This window comes from Megalops cyprinoides, chromosome 24, assembly GCF_013368585.1.
Source record: "Megalops cyprinoides isolate fMegCyp1 chromosome 24, fMegCyp1.pri, whole genome shotgun sequence".
NCBI lineage: Eukaryota > Metazoa > Chordata > Actinopteri > Elopiformes > Megalopidae > Megalops > Megalops cyprinoides.
In genome coordinates, this window is record NC_050606.1 from 12,215,169 (window position 1) to 12,240,168 (window position 25,000).

At 47.3% G+C, this 25,000-nt stretch overlaps 1 protein-coding gene across 1 annotated transcript in view; it reads left to right on the top strand.

The window, feature by feature from the left end:
• Nucleotides 1-821: 821 nt before the first annotated feature.
• wnt9a (wingless-type MMTV integration site family, member 9A) overlaps nucleotides 822-25,000 on the top strand; it is a 37,981-nt gene continuing 13,802 nt past the window's right edge. The window contains exon 1 of the mRNA XM_036519319.1: nucleotides 822-974. Within this exon, the coding sequence (XP_036375212.1) occupies nucleotides 883-974 (92 nt within the window). The 5' untranslated portion in view covers nucleotides 822-882. The remainder of the gene's footprint in view (nucleotides 975-25,000) is intronic.

The window sequence follows — 25,000 nt, forward strand, 5'->3', positions numbered from 1 at the left end:
TAGTGAAGGCATATCTGAACTCCAGCTTCCTACAGCATCCTAACTCAAAAAGTAATGTTGGAAAAGAAAGTGCACAAAGCCCCACAGCTGGATGTATTACAAAAAAAAGCTTTTAAAATTGCCAGTGCAATAAGAACCAGAGGCTCTGGCAGACTTAAAAGTCTGATATGTAGTTTGAATGAGATCAAAGATCATTTAAACTTCATATCAGGGCTGCATATAAACTACATAAGGGCATTCTTATATTCATCCCCCTTCCAAACACACATACATTTACCTGAATCTTATTCACAGTTTTAGGCAAGACCCCTGTCACTGTCTGTTTAATTCATGTCTTTGGATTATGAAAAAAATGTGGTTACTATGACAGGCGAAGGGAAAGTAAGAAAGTGTCTCGGTTCTGTTTTGAGTGGTTCCTTATGTGGGAATACTAACAACTGTGAGATAGAACAGCCAGGCATATCTCATAGATTTAAAAACTCCATATAATTCGTACGTTTATTTGTAAAAGGAGTGTTACGGTGTGCCATTCCATGAACTGTAACGAACTGCAAAAGTAGAGCCATTTTTTCCAATGAAAACCGTCAGAAAAGAAACGTTAACGTCTCCCCCTGTAGATTCCGTGATTGACGCAGTGGAGTGAAGTCCGACTTCCTACTATGCGTATGAGTGTTAGGATATTGTTTCCACCTCCTTTACACACACACATACACACACACCCTCTCTCCCTCTCTCTCGCTCTCTCTCTCTCGCTCACTCGCTTGCTCTGGTTCATGGGAGGAGCGCGCTCTCACTCAGTATAAGAAGTGCCGATCGTACAACTAGGAACTTTACACAGCAACTCAGGAGAAACGAAATGATCTGCCCTGGAGCCGTAGCAAAATGCTGGATGGACACCTACTCCTGGGATGGTTATCGTTCACAGTCATAGTCCTCCTTATCAGCTTGCCTGGACCAACCACTGCTTATTTCGGGTAGGTCCTCTTTCCGCACGTTTAGGCTACTGTCAGCGGTGAATGAGATGTAAATCACTTTATGTGAATTTGCAACGCATCTCTTTCTCATCTTTCTTGTAACTGGGAAAGGCAAATAGATGAAAGTACTGCGTTTTATTATTATTATCATTATTATTATTATTATTATTATTATTATTATTAGTTACATTGCCGTCGGTGGCTTACTAATATTGCATCAATACATAATGTACAACAGGTTATAGCTTTTGATGTTGTCATATGCTGTTTCGCATAATAATAATAATAATAATAATAATAATAATAATAATAATAATAATAATAAAATCCGGAAGAGTTTCGCATTTTGCGGAGCACAGTGCAGGTGGCAACCGGTTGATGGACGCCGGTAAGAGGGTGTTTGTGTCGTCTAGCGGTGGTGTGTGCGCAAAAAGCTTTGGGGCGCTCCAAGAGTATGTTTTCGGTTCGTCCCCTTCTTCTAAGACTTTTCTACATCTGCGTTTCGTGCGACAAGGGTGGGTTTCTGAAAAGCCAGCATTCTCTGCCCATGGGCAAAGTTAAGAGACAGGCGCCCTCAGAAGCTATAATCTAAAATACATAAACACCTTGTATTTTGTTCTTACAGCCCACCTGGGGTGCATGATACCGCTGCTAATAATATGTTATTACGCTAATAGGAGGGTGCTCCTCCAGTAACTTTTACTGTAACTTAAAACAGGTAGCTTACGTGAACTTTTCTTCGCAAGAGTATGTTTTCGGATGTCTGATCTACACCGGGCTCGAACGCATGAAGAATGCACGCCAATAATGAGATTCTTGTGACGGAATTCTTGTCATTTTGCATGATCAGACAGAGCACGGATAATAAAAAACACACGTAAAAGTAAGTAGGTGTAAGTAAGCTATCCTCGCACCAGCTGGTTGCAATAAAGCAAGGTAGCCCACCGAACCGGTGGCCGAGACGTCTGTTCAGCACACACAGAAAATCTACTCTCCAGCATAAACAACGGACACAGAATTCTGGCATCCGTTGTGTGCTCCCACTAAGTTTAATAACAGTTTAAACAGAAGTGAAAGAATGTGTCTTGAATTTATAGCTTCCTTGCCGCTTCTATAAAACGCGTTGAACTGCACTAATTTTAATTTAAGTCAGTGAGTTTTGTCATGGGGGCATTTAAATTTTGACACTTGGAAACGCCTTCGAAGCCAGCAGTTCGACTAAATTTTCGTTTTGATGTATACTGAATTTATAACAACGTCGTAAACGACGCGGGGAATGCAGTCCAATCACGTACATGGTAGAAATATGCGTTCTAGTTCAGGTTGTTCACATTACAGTTCCATGTGGTAACAGTTCCATTCGGTGTAAAAAACGTTAAAAAAATTAGATGAAAATCATGGAGGGAGCCACCCTCCACTGCTTATTACCTGGTTAAAGCAAAGCCAATCATTGTTTTGATTGTTTTCGACATGGCACAGTGCCTATGAAGTAGTGAAATTATGTCTTGTGACCAATCCCAGGACAATTGAAGCAGCCTGAGTTAAAATTCTCATCTAAGGGGCAGGAAGGTGTGAGATCGAGCAGGTCTTGGGTACAGCTGCTACGTATTTGCAGCCGCACACAGGTGGCAGTCCAGAAAAGAGCGTTGCGTCACCGCAGTGACCTCCTTCTGATTTCCTTCCTACTTTGACATGGGTTTGCCTGCTCTGTGGTGTGCGCTTGGGCCTTGCCTTTCTCCTGTGCCCTCATGAACTGACAGCTGAATACTTGTGAGGAGGGAATATGAATGGGATATCACGGCGAGGGAGGGACTCGGGTTTGAAGATTAGGATCAAAGTTTGAGCAGAGGTCTTTTGGTGACAAAGAGGGAGTGAGGGTAATTCTATCCATAGATGGACTTTTATGTCATGAAAAAAAAATGCTCACCTTGTAATTGGGACAGGCAATTGCCCCTTCAACTAAGAGCAGATGCTTGGGTCTAAAAAAGAAAGCACAAATCACAAGGCTGCTGTCACAGTATAGATGATAAGAGTTTGACTTGTGGCTTTTGGCTTAGAGCCCTGGGTTTGACACTGTTGCAAGCCAACGTGGGACTTCTGATTCTGGTGGGGACATACAGCTTTCCTAACAGTGGAAAAGGACATGAAATGGAGCGAGTTGTTGAGGTCAGGAAATGAAAAGGAATTATCTATCTGCAGTTGTAGCCTGCTGAATATCATGCAAGCTACCACTTTTTCATCTTTCTGACTGTCAGCAGTGGCACTTCAGTAGTGTTCAGCTATTGTTTTGTGCTATAGCATTGCATGAGTGGTCATGTTGCTAAGAAGCATCTCTTGTATGTTGATACTTCATACTTAGGCACTGCGTGACCCTTTTCTTAAAACGAAACCTGTGGACTGAAGATCAGAGCTTTACTGGCAGACCAAGAGAGGTGGAGAACAATCTTTGTTTTAAAAGGTGTGCATTCAGGCCACAGCTGATATTGTTTTTACTTACTTTCGCAGCACCTGTTTCTAATCCCCTCTGTCTATAGGCTCTGTAACTTACAGCCAGTCTCTCATGTGCAAAGGAGAGTATCAGTAGGATCTTCAAAGTTATCGGGCGCTCCGTTTTTGAAGTGAATTTGAAAGGAGAGCAGACACCTGGTTCTGTTTTCCGACAAGCACCAGATGCAACTGAATTATATAAAAAAAGGAAAATCACAGTGCCTGTGGATGTGTTCAAAGTACACCTGCCCCCCCACCCCCCCCCCCACCAAAAACAGATGACCTGAAATGGTACACCGCGTCCCTTGGGGCACGTTGTGGGACGTCCAGACAAACGTGGACCTGTTCAAATAAATGTCAGCCGCAAGCGTCAGGCAGCGCAGGGCTTCCCGGGCGCCGGTTTACTCGAAATAGACGGTCAAAATGCTGCATACCCAATTTCCCCTTGTGCGGTGGAGCATGAGTGTAACGTAAACACCGGGTCCGTGGGCTGCGCCCCGCGCTGGGAAGGGCGGGGTGGGATTCCTTGTGGAGCAGCAGCGCCCGCTCAAATTGTCATTCCCGGCCACAAGAATGTAAATGCCCTGTTTTCCTTCACTGGCCTGTTGTGGCAGGTGCTCGTCCTCGCAGAAACAGAGGATCATTAGCTTGTACAGTAGACAGTCCGGTCTTGACAGAGGCGGACTTCAGCCTCTGGACTTGAGCTTGCTGATGCAGTACTTATGTGTGTGCGTGCGTGCGTGCGTGCGTGTGTGTGTGTGTGTGTGCATTCATGTATGTTTTTCTGTGAGTGACTGCATTTGTGTCACAAATTGATTGTAGGGTCCCTAGTAAGCGAGTGCATGCTTTCCGCGGCCGAAAATGGAACCTCAGGCTGTCCTTCAGGGATGACAGGTTTCTGTGCCTCGCTCTCGCTGGGTGATTAGCAGCCTCTGACTCTGTGCCACAGACTGCAAAAGTGCACCCCCCCCGCGCACCCCTCACGCCACAGAGCCCTGCTAACAATGGGGCTATTTCTGATACCCCAGCGATATCATTAGCCGCACACTTCAGTGCCCTATCGGGGCCATCTCTTCCTCATGACCTAATCGTTTATCGTTTCCCGTCTTTGTGCGGAGTGCAGTTACTTCAGTGGCATTCACTTTCCTTTTATGTGATAATGAAGGGCTACATAACGTGGTTTGTGTGTGTGTGTGTGTGTGTGTGAGAGTGTGTGTGTTTCTGTGTGTTTGTGTGTAGGTGTGTGTGTGGGTGTGGTTATGTGTAAGTGTGAAAGAGTGTGAGACTTCACCGGGGTTCTGCCAACTTCAGGAAATGCTGGGCAGGCTTTCAGTAAAGGAGAATTTAATGACATTGTTTTCCCCGCATTGCTCTGTCATTGTGGTTTTTTGAATGCAAAACAGAAACACAGCACGGTAAGACATTCAGGCCCTGTGGTGATATGCCACTGTATATTACACCCTGCCCATACTGTGTGTGTGTGTGTTTTTTTTGTGGGGTCCTGTGCAGTCAGCTCTGCGTGTCAGTGAAACGTCCAGTTTGATGCCTTTCTCCGCCAGCTTGTCATGTGCTCTTAATGGGGAGAAACATCGGCCTGATTTGGCATAGCAGGCTGCGTTAACATTATGCTGCTCCAGCACCTGTTCCTCATGCTCGCGCTGGTGTTCCGGCAGTGGGAAACGGGATGCTGGGTAATTACAGCTCATTAAGGATTAGGGGTCTGGTGAGGGGTGTCGTCACCTGGCAGACAGTCGTGTGGAGCCCTCATTATAGGGTCTTAAGGAACGATTGCCCTGACGCACAGGGTGAGGGGGAAGGTGAGAGCCCGGGAGGGTGTGGGGATTGGGGGATGGATCAGTAGCTCGCTGGGATTAGGAGAGCTCCTGTAGGGGTGTCACACCCTGCTCCTCTCAGAGGGCAGAGTTTTCAAAGCCCTGATGGTGATGGTGTAGCCCTACCCAAATGTGAGCAGACAGCCTCGGAGATATAGAGGCATAGATGCATGTCTGCCCTCAGCAGCTGCCATGTACTTTACGCAGACAAGGATCTGTCCCCTTTGGCTGTTTTCATCAAGCGTGCCTCATGCGGTTGTAGACAGCACTTTTGAGAGAGGAGAGTGACCTGGGTTGGCCTGGGGGCATGTTTCGGAACACCTGCAGTCCTCGAGGTATCCACTAGGGGGAGCAGCCACCATGAGCGGGTAGGCTGTCTCTCCCTCCTCTCTCTCAGCACTTTGTAGCTGTTCTGATGTAACCCAAGGAGAGTGGGAAATGAAATGCGAAAACAGTCCTATCAAAAGGCACAGAGCCCTGTGTAAATAAACTGCAGGAAAAAATGAGTTTCCAGTTACCTTAGCTGTGGTCGGATGCATTTTGAGAAGAACATGCCTTAGATCCACATTCCCTTGCACAGTCAGTTTTCACGCACTCAGCTTCCATACAAAAAAAGGGCTCCACTTTGCAGACTGCTGGACTTTTTATGCTCCTTTTTTTGTAAAAATGGGTCACATGATTGTGCTTGAAACTGTGGCCAAACAAGGCAAGCAACACAATTTTGAACAGAAAAATATCCTTGGATTAGTAGGTACCTTCTTTGTTACCGCAACGTATCCTGATCCCATTAGCGAAGAGTGGACTCGGCACCCCTCAGAGAAATATGTTCCGAAAGAGAAATGCCCCGTTTGGGAGACAACATAAACATCAACCCCCACTTAGTGTAAAGAAGGGAGCGCTAATGGGTGTCTGTGATTGCTCCCTGGGTATCACTTCAGATGTGACCTTACCCACCTCCTTTAACATTAGCATGAAATATGTATTCGACATGCATTTAAAGCCGTGCACACGAGACAGGTGAGGATAAGGAATTGAAGGCCAGGATTCATCTTCAGTAAGATGTTTTCTGAACTGTGTCTGCTCCAAAGAGCCACTCCATAAACACGAGCCAGAATACAGAACGCCTCGTACACTCAGCACGCCCTGATCTGATTGTTTTAACAGTGATTGGCTTTTTTGCAGTGGAACCGCACTGAATGCAGTGTAGTTATGAAGTGCTGCTAAATAATGTTAGACTGGGTACAGATCTACACTTGGGGATGTCAACAGAATCAATACAATGTTCTGCTTTTATTATTTCTCATTGTCTCTTGAAGAGCATCTTGTAGGTGGCAGTGCAGCATAGCGGTTAATGAGCAGGATTTGTAAGCGAAAGGTTGCCAGTTTGACTCCCCATTGGGGTACTGCTGTACCCTTGAGCAAGGTACTTAACCCGCAGTTGCCACAATAAATATCCAGCTGTGTAAATGGATAACATTGCCAAAAAATAACTGTAACCGATGTAAGTCGCTCTGGATAAGAGTGTCTGCTAAATAACAATCCTGTAATATAATGTATATATAAAGCCCAAAACACAGTGCCTTATGAGTATTGGGGCTGTTTGGTCTTGACCAGCACCATCTGGTTATTGATCTGCTCATTAAGAGTGCTCGTGTCCCACAATTCCCTGCAATTCGATATGAAACCACTTGGTGAGAGGGAGGACGTGGCTTTGGCTCCCCCTTCAGGAGCAGTGTTTGGAAATGTTTGTGGCGATGTGCTGCTTTCCTGGTTACAGATACAATGCGCTGACCTCTGCCTGGCCCTCGGACTGGCCTCTGGGAGCCATTCGCATTGAATGGCGCTAAGCGGTCAAGCGGTCCACGAGGAGTGCCACGCCTCGACACCCACGGTTTCTGCCTCGGCCGCTTCTTGCCGGGAGCTCTCCAAGAGCCCTCCCCATTTCCTCCCCAAATTTGGAGCTAGGTTTTAACATTGGTGAGTCAGCCCCAGATACACAAACACAACAATAATATTCCTCGTCAAGCACAAAAAAGGCAGACAGCGGCATGGCTCTGTGCTTATATTGCTTGTATGGAAACTGGCACTCTGGCATACAAAGCAGTCTCATAGCAGGTTGTCTGCATCAAGCATCATTTAGGATGTCATTCACAATGTAAAGTTTGGACCCCCACTCCCTCACACCAATCATTTAAAATATCATCAGAGGAGCGGGAGCCAGCATTTGGCAATCCGCTTAGCGAATTTTCATTATGATTTTTTCTTTTTTTTTTTTGACAAACCTCAAGGTTTATGCCAGTGCCAAATCATCGCATGTAACCCGATGCAATTGCATGGTATTATTGTGATTGGGAATGTCATTAAAATGCATTTGGCCTGCTCGCGTCGGAAGGTTTTATCATTTTGGTATCGTCGGGCTGCCAGGGCCGACCGCAGCGCTGAAACCCGGGCTTATTTTAATGGCATATGGTTCCAATCGCGTATTACCAGTCATCTGTGCACTTCATGGGTGGATTGTGCGCAGATATGGGAGGGGAAATCTCTCTGGTGGGAAAGGTAGACGGTGATGCTCATTGCAGATGGAACGTGGGACGAGGGCAATTTGTAAAGGCAGGAAAGCAAACAGAAACGGCACCGCCACCGTTCAGTCTAGGGGTTCATGAAATTATATTAATTAGCGGGGCTGCCATGTCTTGAGTTTTCCGTCCTAAACCGCAGTCCAATTTCCCCTCCTGGCTCGCGGGAGCTCTGAGGAAAAGCCCGTGGTCCTTAGCCAAGATTAGCAGATTGACACAGCCTCGCCCCGGGTTGACTCCTATCCGCATTCATCACTGTGTTATGGCATGTGTCACTCTTGTAGATGAGGACCTGAACCCTGCTTTGTGAGGAGGGCCCTAGCATTTGATGGCCAATGCGTTGACTGAGCCATTTTTCGGGAAAACGGAAAGCACACCGGGTAGCATAGTGAACCAGTATTGTGGAAGTTGATTCTCGGAGAACGTTATGCCATTGCCGGGCTGACTGTTGAATTGCATTGTTGATCCTGACGCATGCTCAGTTTCACCTTAAAAGTGAATACGTTTTAATCAGGGTTAAGGACTGCTAGGTTATTTCAAATGAATTTCCATTTCAGATTCTTCTAGCATTGCCGCATCTTCAGATACCACATGTTGTTTTCAACCACTCACACTCCCTCAAGCCACACTGTGAAGACAATTGTCATTTTATGGTTTCGCGGCTATTTTTATAACTGCAGGTCTCTCAGGAATATTGGCTAACCACTGCCTCATGCAATCAGTCAAATTGCTGTCACTGGCCTGTGAGCAGGACAATGAAAATATAGCATCTTTGACCCACTGCACATCCTTAAAATCCCAACAACAGAATTGCTGCTCCTTTTCTGGGCAAGCTAGCGTGTGCTGCAAGACTCCTTTTCCCTGCCGGATGAAACTTTGAACACCTAAAGAATCCAGGTCTTTCCTTCAGTCAGGCCCTGGCTCCGGTCCAAATACACCTGCCCGACAGCCTGGACTGTGCAGAGAAAATAAGAGAGAGTGAGAAAAAAAGAAAAGAAAACCGCAAGGTCCAATTTGCAGGCCCGTAATGTATTTACTTTTTCGACTTCCCCTCCCAAAAAAAGGCGCACCTGCGTCCGTGCGTGCTTGCATGCGGACGCACACGAGAGCCTCTCAAGGTGGGGGGGGGTGGCTGTCCTGGCGAGACATTGGAAGGAAGTCAGAGCCGGTGTTTCTCTCTCCTCCATCACTATCACTCTGGGTCACTTGTCAGTGATGAACGGGAGTCCCCGGGAGACAGAGAGTGGGGGCCCTGCAGGAAGGAGGTGGGGGAGGAAGCGGAGTCGGACGGCAGCCTTTTTAAAACGGGGCCTGTGTCCTGCTCTGGTGGCTCTGTCTGTGTGCTCTCTCTGGCTTGGAGTAATGGGGCTGAGCATTGTCATTACCCAGAACCCTCTCCGCCAGCTGCGAAACTTTACCGTGGTCATATCTGCAGCGTGGCCCCTGGTTACCAAAGAAAACAAATTTTGCAGGGGCCTGATTGTGATAACGTTGCCTGAACGCTGCGGCAAAGCTGTGAGAACATTGTCTGCGGCAGTGCCCATGAGGAGACGGGCTGGCTGCGGTTGCCTTGTCGCTCGAGGTTTCTGAGTGCTCTAATCACTGCATTTCAAAGGATCTTCTGTGCACAGTAATTATCCCTCAATGCGCTGCTCCTGCATACCAGGCCCTTCTCTCGGTCGGGGCAACAAATTCAAGAAAAATCCATAGGACCCCAGATCTTAAGCCCCAAACTACAGTTAGCGTGATGTGGCTAGTGTGGTTTGAGATCCGAACTGTACCATTAAAACGACATATGGCTGCACACATGTCTATGGAGAGGTATTCTACAAACAAGAGATCTTATTTGTGTGCACTTGAGACTGTATGCTTGACGATTTTGCCGCCATTGGTGAACGTTTGGTGCATAGTGCTAAACGAATACATTTTATTTCAAACACGACACTATTAAAAATTCTACATCAAGCTGTGTATACTGAATGATAATAGTAGAAAGACAATAGCACACATACATGATTTAAAAGGAATGGGATGAAGTAAAAAGATGAGCCTTGAACTGGGTTTCCATGTGAGGATTCAAACCAGGGCTCACTGTATATGGAGCTGTAGAGAAGCTGGCCGATGCTTCTCTCATAAACAAGTAAAAAAAAAAAAAAAAGTTAAGAGAAACAAAAAATCAAAAAACAAACCAAAGGAAACCAGCCTGTGCACACCAGTAGCAGAAACAAAGTGAGCCCTCCTCTGCGCTCAAGCCACACCTGTATTTAATCCACTGTCAATTACTCAGGTGTGGCTTGTTAGCCAATCGGATGGTTCCCCTATAAATTGCCAACATGTGCACCCAATTAACAAATGATTGTCACACAATTGACAATTAGCATTTAGTCCCAGGAAGAGGTGGTGAAGGCTCTCCTTCACAGGAGCCTATACAGGTTTGGCACCACCCACCAGTTGAATTTGGTTTTATTGCAATGTATTTATCCCCCCGTAATTTTGTTGTTAGTTAAAGGGCCTTCCCCCCTCCACATACGCCTTACATCATGTCTGAAACGGGCACACCTTTTCATTGGGCCTCTCTGCCAAGCAGCATAGTTCGTGCACGCTGAGAGAGGCTTGCTCCACATGCACGTGCAAGGCTTAAGTACAGGATTTCCGTTACTGCTGGCTGTGCAGCTCCGCCCACACCGCCCTGCGGAAAGCAAACTGCGTAATGTTACAGTAGTCGACCATAAATCACCGTAAATAATATGACTAAAGTTAGCTGCTTGCGTTTGCTGACGCATAGCTGAAAAAAATGGCCACTGTTGTCCGATAGCAGCGTTGATTTTTTTATGCATGGCCTGAGATGGCTTGTTTTGAGGTACCTGCTATTTTAGCCCTTTTGAGATATACTCTCAATGTCCAAGTGTGCTGGTGATGAACTTGGGGTTGAAGGCAGCGTCCGCAGAAAAAAGTTCCTTGGTTTTCATTTCCATTCGTTGTGATTATCGCAGCCCAAAGTATGTGTCTGTGAGCCTAACTTGTTTTTTTTTGGCTTGGCAGACCCAATTATCCAGGCCATCAGACCTTTACAGTGTAATCCATTTACAAAACTGGGTATTTATTGAAGCAATTTAGGTTAAGCTTATTGCTCACGGGTACAAATGGCAGTGTCACCCACCTGGGAATCAAACCTCAAACCTAACAAGGTTACAAGCCCTGCTCCTTAAGTACAACACGACATGGATAATCACGTATTTGAAAACGCACCTCATTTTGTTTGCCACCGTTGAGAGGAATATTGTTCCTTTTCATCAGCAGGAACAGTGAAAAAGGTCATTTTCGCAGAAACAGCTAAATGTGAGAAGTTGAGTGTCATAGCAGTTGTAAGAAGAGGAACAGGAATGAGCGTGTCCGTGTATATACGTGCACAGTATGCGCATGTTCATGAGTATGAGTGCTACCCTATAGGTGTGTTTATATTGCATGTACAAGAACGTTTCTGTTGAGTGCTTTTGTGCATTTGTTGCATGCGCACGTGTGTGTATGTGTGCATGTATATATGTGCATGCATGTGCATATGCATTTTTGTATGTGAGTACGCTTGAGTCTTTGTGTGCACGTGCATGTATGTATGTGTGTGCATACGTGTGTGTGTCTGTGTGTGTGCATGTGCCTGTACATGTGCATGTGTATGTGTGAGTGTGTGTGAGTGTTTGTGTGAGCGCATATGCATGTGCATGAATATGTGTGTGTGTGTGTGTGTGTGTGTGTGTGTGTGTGTGTGTGTGGTGTGGTGTTTCTCTGCGACAGGGCCCGCTCTCTCTGTGCCATGGTGCAGCTGGAGCGGCGCGGTCATGCGGAGGCTGTGACTGTGCTGCGCCCAGCCAGTGCCAGTCACACAGTGACTGCAGCGAGACCGCTGACCCCGGAGAGCCCGGATTCCTCGCATTGCAGCTAAACCTCTTACAGCGCCAGCTCCGCCCCCACCCCACGCCTCAGCCCCGGCTACTCCTCAAGCACTGTACGCCTGCTCCGGGTTATCATCATCCCGTTTTATTTGCGTAGCGATGTCTCCAGGACATCATCCCGTTTTATTTGCGTAGCGATGTCTCCAGGACAATCTGCACGTTCACATTCCCGACTTGCCCGGGTAAGGGGCCTTGTTCGAAAGTAATGGCGAGGTGTCCTGTCCAGACCTCAAATCGCAAAGCCTGTAGTCACAAGTGACACAAGGGGTCGGCGGGGGGTGTGTGTGTGTGTGGGGGGTGGGTGGTGGGGGGTTGGGGGTGACGCCAGTGCTGGTCACATCCTGTGCCTGTCATTCCGGGAACAAGCGCTCCTCTCGTGGGACTTTCCCCCTCTTCCCGGGGTCGCTGTGAATGAGCCTCTCTGTGGGGAGCTGTGTGTCACGGCTTTGCTGTTTTGTCCTCTGGGAAAAGAGCCTTGGCTGAAAATGGGGGTGGGGTGTGTTGGGGGGGGAGTTTGAAAATGTTTGAGTCATGGGAATTAAATGTACGAAAAATAACTGATGTCAGCGCTCGAAATTCACAACGCGCGGGAGAATGAGGAAACGCTTCCCTGCGATTCAAGCGCAGTGCTGTCAGTTGCCACAGATAGCTCGCCATTGCACTGGCTAACTAGCGTGGAACTGGGTGACTTTGAAAACTTCCAAACTTCCAAAAGTGACTGCGGGTGCTGTTGGGTTTTAGGGTCAGGGTTTGCTGCCCTGACACGAACCTCGCTGAAAAGTCACCTCATAGTTTTCCTCATGCTGCTTACCTGTGGGCACAGCTCCATCACAGACTGCCAATGTAAGCTCCAGGTGCACGTGTGGGACATGCTTGGTGTGTCCAACCAGATATCCGCCTTCGATTAGTGTCTCAAATACGCGCTGGATGTTAATCAGATTTCTGTTGAATATGTATTTTCATGCTTGGGTTACTGCTTTTTCCGGTGTTAAAGTTAAAGGTAAGGCTCTGTTGGTGCATTCGGATCCAGTGTGGTTTGCACACGGATCTGGCTTCCCTGCCCAACTGAGGCCTTATTTGAGGCCGCTGCAGCAAAACAAATGGGCTGGCGGATGGTGGATCCCCACCGGGCCTAACCTGAGGGAGCTCACCGCGCCCGCTTCCCCAAATGCTGCTGCTGATGCCAGCGGGGAGCGATGCGCCAGGCCCGACCCGGGCACGGCACTCTGAGGTCTGGCCAAACCTTTGAGGAGGAGGCTTTTTTTTGTGCCTGGGAAGGAACGTTCCGACCACTTTGAGACGGGAAAGGGGGGGAACAAAAGGAAACAAATTTGAGAGGGCGCCTGTGACGGAGAAAGGTCGCGACTCATCCGTGACTCCGGCCTGTCCGCGATTTTAGCCGTTTGCTCACCTCGGCTGTGGCGTGAAACGATGAACCACGCAAAGCCGCCCCTGCCGCTTCGGAAGGTGGCGGTTTCTGCCTTTTCAGTCCTTTTTAATTTGAGTGACAGCAAGATTCTGCCGAAAAAGAAAAGGACAGAATTGAGGTTTGTCACAAGGTACGGCCATTTATGGACAGGTTAAAAGGAGAATGTTCAAATGCCTGTTTCCAGGGCTGGCTTTTCCTGCGCTCTTGACTAATTCTCTCTGTTTGACACATCTTTTCTTGTTTTGGGTTCGTTTTTCATGGGGCAGGGCCGTGGGGGGGGGGGGGGGGTGTCTGAGAAAGGGCTTAGTTTTGGGTGAACAGCTGGAGGGAATGATTGCTATTCGTTTGGAGTAATTGCCCTGTTTGGGGCCCAGACCGGGCAGGTCCCAGACCACACATTCTGCAGGTTGAGACGGAGCGGAGGGTTGCTGTGTCTCGCCCAGCATTTGCAAGGGTTCAGCGGGGTCGACTCTCAGACGTGTTGACTTTGGGCACCGCACACATAGAGGAGCACACATGCTTGTGTACATGCTTGCACACGGACACAAGCAGCACCTGTTGTCTGAGAGACAGAACCTGGCATGTCACATATGTGTTACAATCATCTCAGAACCTTCACTGAGCCTCTCCTTCAGGATATGTAGTTATCCCTGTCCTAAACATGGGAAAACCCATTGCAGACAAATTATGAGTCATATACCTAGCGGATGGAAGCCATGGTAACACCCAAGTATAACGAGCAGCTATCTGATAAATTACATGTCTGATTTAATGGTGTGCTGGTAAGTGTATTTGTGGATTGGCATGGACCTAGTATGGTATTTACAATAGATATATTGGATTTCTTATTGGAGATTATTGGTGAGAGAGAATTCCACCCTAACAAATTTGTGACTATGGTATGGATTTTTTTAACAACTTAAAGCATGCTGAGTACATTCTGGTTAAAGGGACTTTTTGGAAGTACATTTTATTGTCGAGGACATTAATAGCTTGTACAGCTGGATCGAATACTGTTCCTGGGTCTGTATTTCTCAGTTAAACTTTTGGACGTGAGCGGTCCAGTACCATGTTAATGGTGGGATTTGTTTTCTAGTTTTATTGAGCGATTTGTTGGCCTTGGAATCGAATCGCTCCGTAGACGCCCTCCTTATTAAGTTTCAGCATTTGAACACAATATAATATCTCACGTAGGCATGCGCTGCTCCAGTCGATAGTGCATTGCGTTCTCACAGCAGTCTTAAAAAAGCAGGGATACATCTCCTGTTATCACTTACATGGAGCTCTGTGTAGTTCCCAAGTAGCATGTGGCAGATGACTGTAGTTTTAGCGACGGACTTCAAAATCCAGACACTGGAGTGAACTCAGACACTGTTCCGGCGCTTTGAAGCTTTGCTTTAGTCTTGATTTGAAGCGTACGGCCTTTTCACCACGTCCGTATTGTCTAATAATGTGACTTTACTTTTGATATCAGTTTCTGTTAAGTGGATGTTGTGGAAGTACAGGTAGCTGTTCTAATTGTGAGGAGCTGGTCATGGGAATGTCTGTATCAGTCCGTGGCTTTGCTCTCTGGCCTAATGCCACCAATTTTATCATTTAATCTTAGTCACAGTTTTGAAAAATCTGTTTGATGTTACCCTCTGTCTCAGTCATTTTATATTCCTTGTCCTGGTGTTGGTCTTTTAATCACATCATTAAAAATGGCTGTACACACCTACATATCAGACATAATGGTGTCTTTTTCTGGACTGGTGCCAAGATCAATGTCTCCAACACAACGGTCTTGTTTCCATCAATGAGAAGCAGAAGCATACAAAGGAAGAATATGAACAAGACAGCAGATATAAAATGGCACGGGAGCTTGCGATGAAGACAGCATACTGCTCAAATTACAAAAAATTATAAGGTAAATCAGTCAACTACTCTCAAACGGACACATAATCATCATGTGTAGCAAATAAAGGAAACCCTTGAGCCCTTATTTATAAAATCATGGAACGATGGTGATGTTGTGGCCCAATTAGTCAAACTGAGGACTAGCTTAACCGCACGGATATTAAGAGATTCTGTAAATGCACAGCACTGCCCGGGAGCTTTGAGGGTTACCGCTGTAGCTGCTGTCCCCAAGACGCCGCCGCTGGCCTGCCATTTGCAGGCTCGGAATCACGCGTTGTTTCCACCCACCTCCTCAGAGTGCTTCCCAGCAGGCCTTGGGGGGAAGAGAGGACAGGGTGGCGCTGACTCAGGAAGACAGCTGCGTGTGCCTCCCTGCCAAGTCACATGACCCGGAGTAGACGGGCCGTGGCGGCGTCCGTGATGGGCCGAAAGCAGGCGGCAAGGCACAGCCACGTCCCAATGCAGTGGAGAGTTGGCAAGTCGAGGGCCTTGGAGCACAGCAGCTGGAAGGGGGCAAAGCCTAGCTTTGAACCCTCGGCTCCTCAAGCCCGCGGTGCCTGCACGCAGGCTTCTAACAAGAGCATCCCTCTCTTCTCTCATTTCAAGATAATGCAAGCCCAGTCTGTTTGAGCCACTTTATCACAAGCAAGAGGATCACGTCAATGGTGGACTTCAAAGGGGTACGCTGGGTGGACTTAAAACAGTGCTGTGGTTTTTCTTGTCTGATATACATCAATACTTTACCTTATTATATTAACACACATATTCCGCCAGAAGGGGGGATTTATTTGAAGTCATCTGGGTAAGTGGGGGAAAGACGTGTGGGATGAAGAGTAGACTCACTGAGCACACGCCAAGCTGTTAATTATCGGCACGTTCAAACAAACCATTACAGTTGAACTTTCTCAAATATTATTTCAAGCAACAACCGGGCGCATCTGCATGAAGACTGCAGCGAGGTGACAGCTTAATGTACTCCCGAGAGGGGGGGTGGGAGAAGCGCCTCTCGGCCTGTCCGAGGGGGCGCGCTCGGCCGGACGGCCGCACGTGGAGGCGGGAGTGGAAGGGACCTTTTAAAGAGGTTATCGGCAGAGCCGAGGGAGGCCGCATTCTTGAAGCAAAAGCCTGCGATTATATCAAATTCAAACTTGGTGGGGGAGTTTAGGGCGAGGGGTGGGGGGGGGGGGGGGGGGTGCACTGGGAGGTGCTGGGTAGTCTTGTATTTACACATCTGGGGACCTCGTCTGGATGGCTTATTATTTCTGAAGATATAACGGCTATATATTGCCAGGACGAGCGAGTCCTTAGCTGCGCTGCCTCAGTCACATCTGCTCCTCATTAGTCCCCTGTTACTCGGCGTCGCTCGGAGCCAGTTGCGCCCTGGCCCTCGCAGAGGCAGTGTGTGGGAAGATGCGTGTGCGGTTGTTTTTCTTGTTTTTCCTCTTGTCTTTTTTCCCCTCCTCCCTCCTCTTCTCCTTAAACGCTGAAAAAACAATTTGTTTGGCGAAATGATTCATGGTCCCTGACCAAGGCGAAGAACCTTGCAGCCTCCCGCCCACTCTCCCCTACAGAAAATTATTTTTCATTAATGAAAAGGCCGTCCTGATCTTGGCGAGGTGGAGGGTCTCCTGTCGCCAGGGTCCATGTTGTCACTGGCTGTCTGAAATAATGAGGCCGGTTATTTCGAACGGGGGGGTGGGGGGGGTGGAGAAGGGGCCAGGGGTACATATTTGCGGCCGAGTCATGTGAGATTATTGCACCGTTCAGGACAGCCTGGGTAACACCTCTCCGTGTTTGGGTTGGTCTCTCAGATACAACAGCAACTGAGGTGGGGACAAACACCACCTCTAAGCCCATGAGAGAAACACGGATAATGACACAACTGGTGGTTGACAAGCAGTCCTACTTAGAGACTGAGTGTCTGTTGTAAGCAGATAATATAAAATACACTTCTGAATTTTTGTTTTTGAATCAAAAGTTCAATGTGTGTTTGAGTGTGCATGTGTTTGCATGTATACTTGTGTATTTGTTTGAAAGAGTGTGTGTGTGTGTGTGTGTGTGTGTGTGTGTGTGTGCGTGCGTGCGTGTGTGTGTGTGTGTGCGTGTGCATGTATGAAAGTATTGGTGTGTGTGCATGATGTGTTTGTGATACATAAGTTGAGGTGAACCTTTTGTTTACAAAAGGATCCCTTAAGATTTCATTCATGATTTTCATGAGTCATTTGCTGTCCCATGTTTCATTTCCACAGTATGGGCTGTGAGAGGGTTCACCTGAGAGAGTTGACCTCTCAGTGAGAATGCTTGTAAAGGCAAATGCCGTCTGAGGCAAAGTAAACGCTGGCTGTTTAATGACCTGTGTTCTTAGCTCAGCGTCTCTGTCTTTCGTGCTAACAGTGAGCGCTGGTGGTGTTCCCCCACCAACCATTGTGCTTTGCATATCAAGACTCCAGCAAGTTTTTAGCTTGATCCTCTTAAGAGATTATATTTTTATGGAGTTTTTGGTACCAATCAATTCCATCAAGATCTGCTGCGAGTAAAGCTAACTCACAAGGAATTCGATTAGATTTTTTTTTTTCATTTGTCACTGCATGTTCTTGCTCAGCTTCAACTCTAAAACTGGCTGTTACAGATACATCCCTGCGAGCAACAAAAAAAAACCTTAATGTTTAGGTCTATCTGCACTTATCTCCACTGGACAAGTGGAGCTTTCCTCTGCTAGAAATAATAAATAAAGACAGATATCAGACAAATCGGGACCAATCACAGCTCTTTGCCATAAATCGGGACCAATCACAGCTCTTTGCTGAGGAGGAACGTTTTGATTGGCTCATATTAATCAGGCAAGGTCTGGAAGTGGGCGCTGAGGCAGTTCGCAGCCGCCCTCTACCTCTGTTACACCATAACAGTAATGAGCAGAGGGCAATCAGAGGTCACCGTGCTTGGGCTCAAACGGCCTCACCCCCCGCCCCCCTTGCGCACGGCCGGCAGGATCTTACAGCGCAGCGGCCCTGAGGGCATACCGTGCACGCCGGTGACGGCGCTGGCTCGCCGCGTATATCCGCGTGCGCCACGCACCACCCCGGGGGCAAGCCGCTAAGCTGGCTGTTCGTCCTGTGCGTAATGCAGCTTTGGCGTGCTGAGGGCTGGCGAAACTCCCGAGGGCTGAGGTGCGGGGCGGCGTGGCACCGCTTTGATTCGGGGTTCCTAGTATTTCCTCTGGGCCTTTTTAAATTGCTCTGGGGCATTTCTGTTTCTCGGGCCGATCGCTGCCCTGGACTCAGCTGAGTAAGCTGCTCCTTCCTCTGGTCCTGGGAGCGCCAGGCGGTTTAGAGAAGACCTCTGAGCAATACAGCCCCCCAGTACTGGAGCAGGCCAAAGCACCTCAAAGCACCTTGGCCGGCAGAGTCCCAACTCGTACTGACATGGTGTAACACAGTGCAGCACCGCAATAATATTATTACCCTGACCCAGAACTTTACCAAAACTTCCTAATTACTAAAACAGCACGGCCGGTTCCTGCTGTTGCCATGTTTGTCGGTATCTGTAGTGATGGCCCAGTGTGAGCACAGTGCAAGCACTGAGGTAAGGACTCTGGGTTCCCATCCCCCTTCTAAAGCACAACAGAGCCTGTCTCACCTCATAATATCACTGTCAATCACAACTAATCCACTTCTAAGCAGCTGCCGAGGAGAATATAGAGCCCTGCACCTCTGCTCTCGGACACATGGTGCGGTGATCAGGGGTTGCTTTTGAGTGACATATGGAATTTTAACTTTGGGGCGCAACACGGAGCGAGAGGGGTTTTTGTTCTTGTTTGCATTAAACGGTACTTTATGATTTTTTTTTCTTTTTCTCTGTTGTTGCAGCAGCGGGACCTTTGCCTTGGTTTAAGCATATTAAATTTGCCATCAATCTTTCTTAACAACCTTCAGTTTTCCACATCAAATCCAAAACTGCAAAACAGCTGACTCTGACCGCCCCCCCACCACACACACACACACACACACATGCACGCACACCTTGCCCTCATAGTAGCACTAGGACTCATGGGACTGTCTGCTGACATTGACCGTTTTCAGTGTACATTCTAAAAATGTGAGGTATGAGTGATTGTGCACTGTGTGTGGACTTCACAGTGTCCCTGCTGCCTTTTCATACTTGCGGAAAGTGCTCCCAGAAAAAAAAAAAGGCGCTGGACTTGTCACTTCCTTGGCCTTTTCTTCTCGAAATTATGTCAGACGGCAAGGCCTGCCTAACCTAGCTCTAGCACAGATCACTTCCTTAAGAGCTGAGAAAGAGAAGCTGGTGAGTTTTGATTGGGGCTCTGGCTAGGTTGACCGTCGAGGAGCAGGTTGGCAAGGTCCTGCCTTGCAGAGATGGCATCCCGTCCCACTGGGGCTGGACGGTTCTGGTTTTTTTTGGGGACATGATTTACAGCACTGTACAGTATGTGATGAATCGTTTTCGCCCTGCCTCCGCATCGGGGGAAAAAAATACATAAAGCAAACGACATGGGCAATATGAAGTGTTGACATTGGGCTGTGATAAAATAGGAGCTCAACAATCTCCCACGTTATGTGATGAAAGACAGGGGGATAAGGCAATGAGCAAGATTAGACTGTGGCCAACCCGAAGGGGCTTGGGGGTGCGAGGCGGAGGGGGAGGGGGGGTTCAGCATGAAAAAAGCACATGGAAAAGGCAAAGCTGAACAAACAGCAGCGAGAATCACACTTCGCTTAAAGACATTAGGGGGTTTTATGACACCCAGCACCTGCTGGCATCATATTCCAGATGTGTCTCCTTGCCAACTTCTCAAACACACACATAAAAGCAAAACAGAAGAGGTCAGTGGTATCAAAACATGAATTACCCAGATACATTCCAGTCTGAAAGACTACTTACAGCTTTCATACACTTCCATTTCACAGCCTTTTTAAAGGGGGAAGGCCTTTTTGTTCTTTTTAATTGTGTGTGAATGTATATGTGTGTGTGAGTGTGTGCCTGACTGTGCCAAGTGTGCATGTGTGTGCGCGCGTGTGTGTGCGCGCGCGTGTGTGTGTGTGTGTGTGTGTGTGTGTGTGTGTGTGTGTGTGTGTGTTTGTGTATGAGTATATTGTGTGTATTGTGCGTGTGTCGCGTGTACATATGCATGTGTGGGAAAATTTGCGTGGGCAAAAGTGTGACGACTGTATAAGCATGCGAGGGGTGTTTAAAAGACATTTTCAAGGTGTAACAGACCGTGCCAAAATATATTCATGGGGAGGTAAAAGAATGTCTTATGAAGTGAAAAGGCAACATGTGGAAAGCATTCCCCCAGCATGTGACAGGGGCAGGTATGTGGGTGTAAGTTATTCCTAATGAATAAATAATGTTTTGATCGCAGGCAGATCCTGCTTCCCCCCATGTGAATTTATTGCCCTCATGGACAGCTGTGAACAACGCCAAGCCGCATAGCAGCCAGGACAAGAGAAGATCTCCGGAGACAATGTTACCTGATGCCGAGACCCCCCCCCCCCCCCCCCCCCCCGTCCTTTTTATTGGTGGAGCCGGTTTCAAGGTTTTCCAATCAGAAGCTGGCCTCCCTGACAAATGATTTACCGAGCTGACCGCAATGGTCGGTCAGCTGTTGCGGTATAGTTTACCTCCAAAGGAGCACGACATTTCAGAAGATACGCCGCGCTACCACTGTCCGCGGTGGCCATTTACCGGCGGGATAATCCCGCGTTTTGATTGACCCAAGGATGGCTACGTGACGCTGTATTGTATCTCGCGGGCTTGCGCTGTTGTGTAATCGTCACCTTGCTACGCTCGCCGACTGTCCATTATCTCATCGCTTCAGCTCTCTCGACTAAAAATACTCGGCCTGCACCATTCAATACCTGCATGGCCCCCCTGCGATGACACCGAGACCTTACCATTCGCTATGCAGGTTGTCATTGCTCCCTGGACATAAATGTGTCACCGGATGACACGTGGCCCACATTACGTTTCTGGGATTGCGTGATATTATCTATATTTAGTTGGGGGTGGAAGGGGGGGTGGTATGAGTTACTCTGCCATAGTCGCCCTTATTGCACTGTAAATGATCACCAGCATTCTCAGATTTTTTGGCGCAAACAGGAAACCAGACTGAAGCTACACCGACATGCCAGAGGAGGGACAGACTTTGTGTTTGACATAGCTGTGGTAACACCAGCTGTGGCACACCATGGGACACAAGCGACACGGCACAATGACCTCTGGGAAGGCGCGCCGGCGGTTGGGGAGGGGGGTGACATGTGTTTGCAGTCTCTTCCCTCTTGCCCCTCTTTTCAGGGCCCACGCTCGCAGAGTTGCTCTCGGTTGGACAGGAATGCAGTTAGAATAAAATAATAGTTACAACCTGTACAAACACAGAATGTTAAACTTTGAGTCAATATGCGAAGGAGAGGTGCAAGTGACGAGCGAAGACAAGCGAGCACATTCGTGTGTAAAAGAGCATGACAGCAAACACTTGGCCCCTCTCCCCCCTTCTCTTTCTTTCTCTGTATCACTCTACATCTCACGCTCTCTCCCTCTCCCTTTTTCTCTGGCCAGGTTTGCACACACAGAGAAGAGTTACAGCTCGGTGTCAAAGGCCGCCGAACAGTCACATTGTTCTTGGTTTTTCAAATTCGACTCTTGTCATTTTCGGCGCAGATGTTTACTCCGTCGGCTGCGAGGCGCTTATGTGGGTGAAACCCGAATTTTGGCAAAGCGTCAGATTCCCTCCCTGTGGAGGGCTTATGCTCATTGTCTCTACACCCACTTGCTTTAGCTCCTCTGATCTCCTCCCATGGCTTCTTTTGACACAAATATGGTGATGACACCCTAGCACGTTACCTCTCTCTAGGTCGTCTCCAGCAGGTTCCCTCCTCTTCCCTCCTGTGCAATGGTCTGCCATCCAAAGTCAGTCTGTCTTTTAACTTTAGTCGCTCCTTTTTTTTATTGCCCATCCAACCACCATCATTCACAAATTCAAATGAACCGTTTTTGGCGAGACAATGGCCGTCTCATTCTTTCCTGTTCACCTGAGGCCTCGGGGCTTGGCATGTATGTCACACCTGCTATTTCTTTCTTGAATCGCTACTGTAGACCCAAGCGCTTTCACCCACCGGTATTGTTACCGAAGGATCAGAGGGATTAGCGGCTGCCACTGTTTGTTTCAGATGAGTGCTTTTGCGTGGGGGATTAGCTGCTTTTTTTTTTTTGTGAGAAACTTGCTTTTGCTCCCTCGCCCTGCTTGTTGACACACAAGCAGGCGCATGGAAAATGTGGGGCTTTGTAATTGGTTAACGAACGTGGGATAATCACAGCGAGCCGTGCTCTTGGCTGTTTCATGTAAAGCCATGTGAAATGCGTCTCCTTTTGTTCCTCAGGTAGCTGTACCCCTCCCCAGGTCGCTGGGCCAAGATGAGCTATCCCCACCTTTCATAGCGATAATGAAAACTGAGAAAGAAATCCGTCCTATAGCAAAGTATCCAGACTCCTGGCTAACTATGTTAAAGTGCTGTGGTAGCTGGGGTTATGTAGACAATCCCAGATATCAGTCCTCACACATCAAGAGCTAAAAAATGACTTTAAATTGGTAGGTTATTGTGTTCATAACACCAGATAGCAAGAATATTGGGGAGAATGGGAGTAACTCAATGGGATCAGTGAGATTAGAGGGTCCACTCAGCAGATGTATGTACTAGGACTACTTTGTCATTTAGGGATTCAGTGTTTATCAGGTGTAGGGGAGCATTAAAGCTTAACTCAAATCTTCACTCTGCAGGACTACCCTAGAATCTGAGATGCACCACTACGGTTCAGTGAAATCTGTGAACAGGAAATGTGTGCATATTAAACACACAACCACAGTCTGACCCTAGTAAGCAATCAGCAGCTCTTCAGTGAGGACTGTTCTCTCTCTCTTTCGGTATGTGTTTGTCTATGTATCTAACCCTTCAGACCATAAACCGGGAGATGCCTTAAACGTGAACGGCAAAGCTGATGATAAGCCTACTGCTTCCCCTGAAATGAGCAAAATAAGATCAGATCACTGTAACTATGGAAAACTACAGGCCATAGATGACTGTCATGTACTTAAATGGTGTACTGCATTCACTTGAGCATATTCTCCAAGTTGTTGGAGCTATTAACCTTATTATGGGTGGGCTTTTCTAGAGCTAAGGCAAAACAGCAAGAAAACACATCCAGCTGTTTTTTGTTTGTTTGCTTGATTGTTTTTCTGGAAAACCTTATTAGCCGAGATCAGCAATCTACAGTATTACCATAATGCAAAAGAGGAACATTGTCTGTTTTGCTTACATCCTTACAACTTTTGACCATTAAATTCTAATTAAATCACAATATCATATGCTTATTGTGATTGCTGATTTAGAGTGAAGTGTTTCGGGAATGTAACTCTCCAAGAATGGTTCACTATGACTTCAACTTCTCCTCCAACTTCTTGTATACCGGTTCCTTGGTCCTCATTTCCCTCAGCTACGCTGATCTCTGATCAGCGTGTAGCAAATCAGTGCTCCATGTGACATTACGTGTTTGCTTGCTTTGCCCTGACCTGAGTTCAGTGTTGCTGCAGGGAGTCGGGAGTGAGGGAGTTGTCTGGAATGCAGCTAGCCTCAACCTCTTGTACAGAGGGGAGCCGTGTTAAAACATCATCATCTCATTTCGAAGTCCCAGGTGATATTATGGAAATGAATTCAATAAATAGCCTGCAGAATCTGCTGGGACCTTAAACCCTTCCCAGGGCACAGACCCCCAGAGAATCCGATGCCATCGCTGACCGGTTTCAAATGAACGCAAATGAAGTCCAGGCCTACCTCTGTGAGGCCAGACAGCCCCCGTCCAAATAACACATCCTTGAACAGCAAATCCTTGCAATTATTATCGCGTAACGGTATCCCCTGTAATTACTTTCCTGGCTGGCTCAGTCTTGCATAAAAATACATGCCCAAGACTCATTGAATGGTCTGCTATTACTATTACTGTGCAGACCTCTATGTTATGTTAATGAAGTGGCTCTCAGCTTCAAGGCTGCATCTCCAGAAATAAACAATGACTGCATGTAATCAGGATTAGAGTGTCTGCTAAATGTCTCAGCAATAATAATAATAATAATAATAATAATAATAATAATAATAATAATAATGAATTATTTATGTATGGGTCTTAATGCAAAGACATGTGTGTGCCGTTTCAATAGAGTCCATGTAGTTGCCAGCAATGCCTGCACCTCCACAAGTGTCACTCTAGGAAAAAAAACAGAGCTGAATGTAAAGCATATTTTGTGAGGTCATATCCTGTGAGGTCATGCCAGTCATGACCTCACAGGATATGACTTTCTGGTGTGCAGCTTTGTTCATTATGAGGGCTGTAATGCTTCAAGTCACATGACTCAGGATCCAAATAGGCACGTCAGTGAGACAATTATGATCTTATTGGGAAGGAAACCCACAGGGAAGCTCTCCTACAGAGCAGTGTCACTTCTACCAGGGAGAGAGTTTCATTTTCTCACCTTATCGCAGACAAGCCAAATGCCACATTGCAAATGGACCCTGTACAGATACTGGTGATAAGTGCCTGTTTTAACAGCTGAAAATGAAGAGCTCTGGTTGCAGGATAAATATGTAAATGAATTTACTTGTATTCCGTGTCTCCTGAGCTATATGTCTTGGAATTGATGTGATCTTGAACTGCAGCAGTTAGGTGATTTGGTAAAGGCATTGTCACTTAGCAGCACATTGAAGCATGCTTTGTCTCCAGCAAAAAGGCTTGGATGGGATAAGACACATAGGCCAATGGTGGGCAAGTTGCAGACCAGCAGAACTGG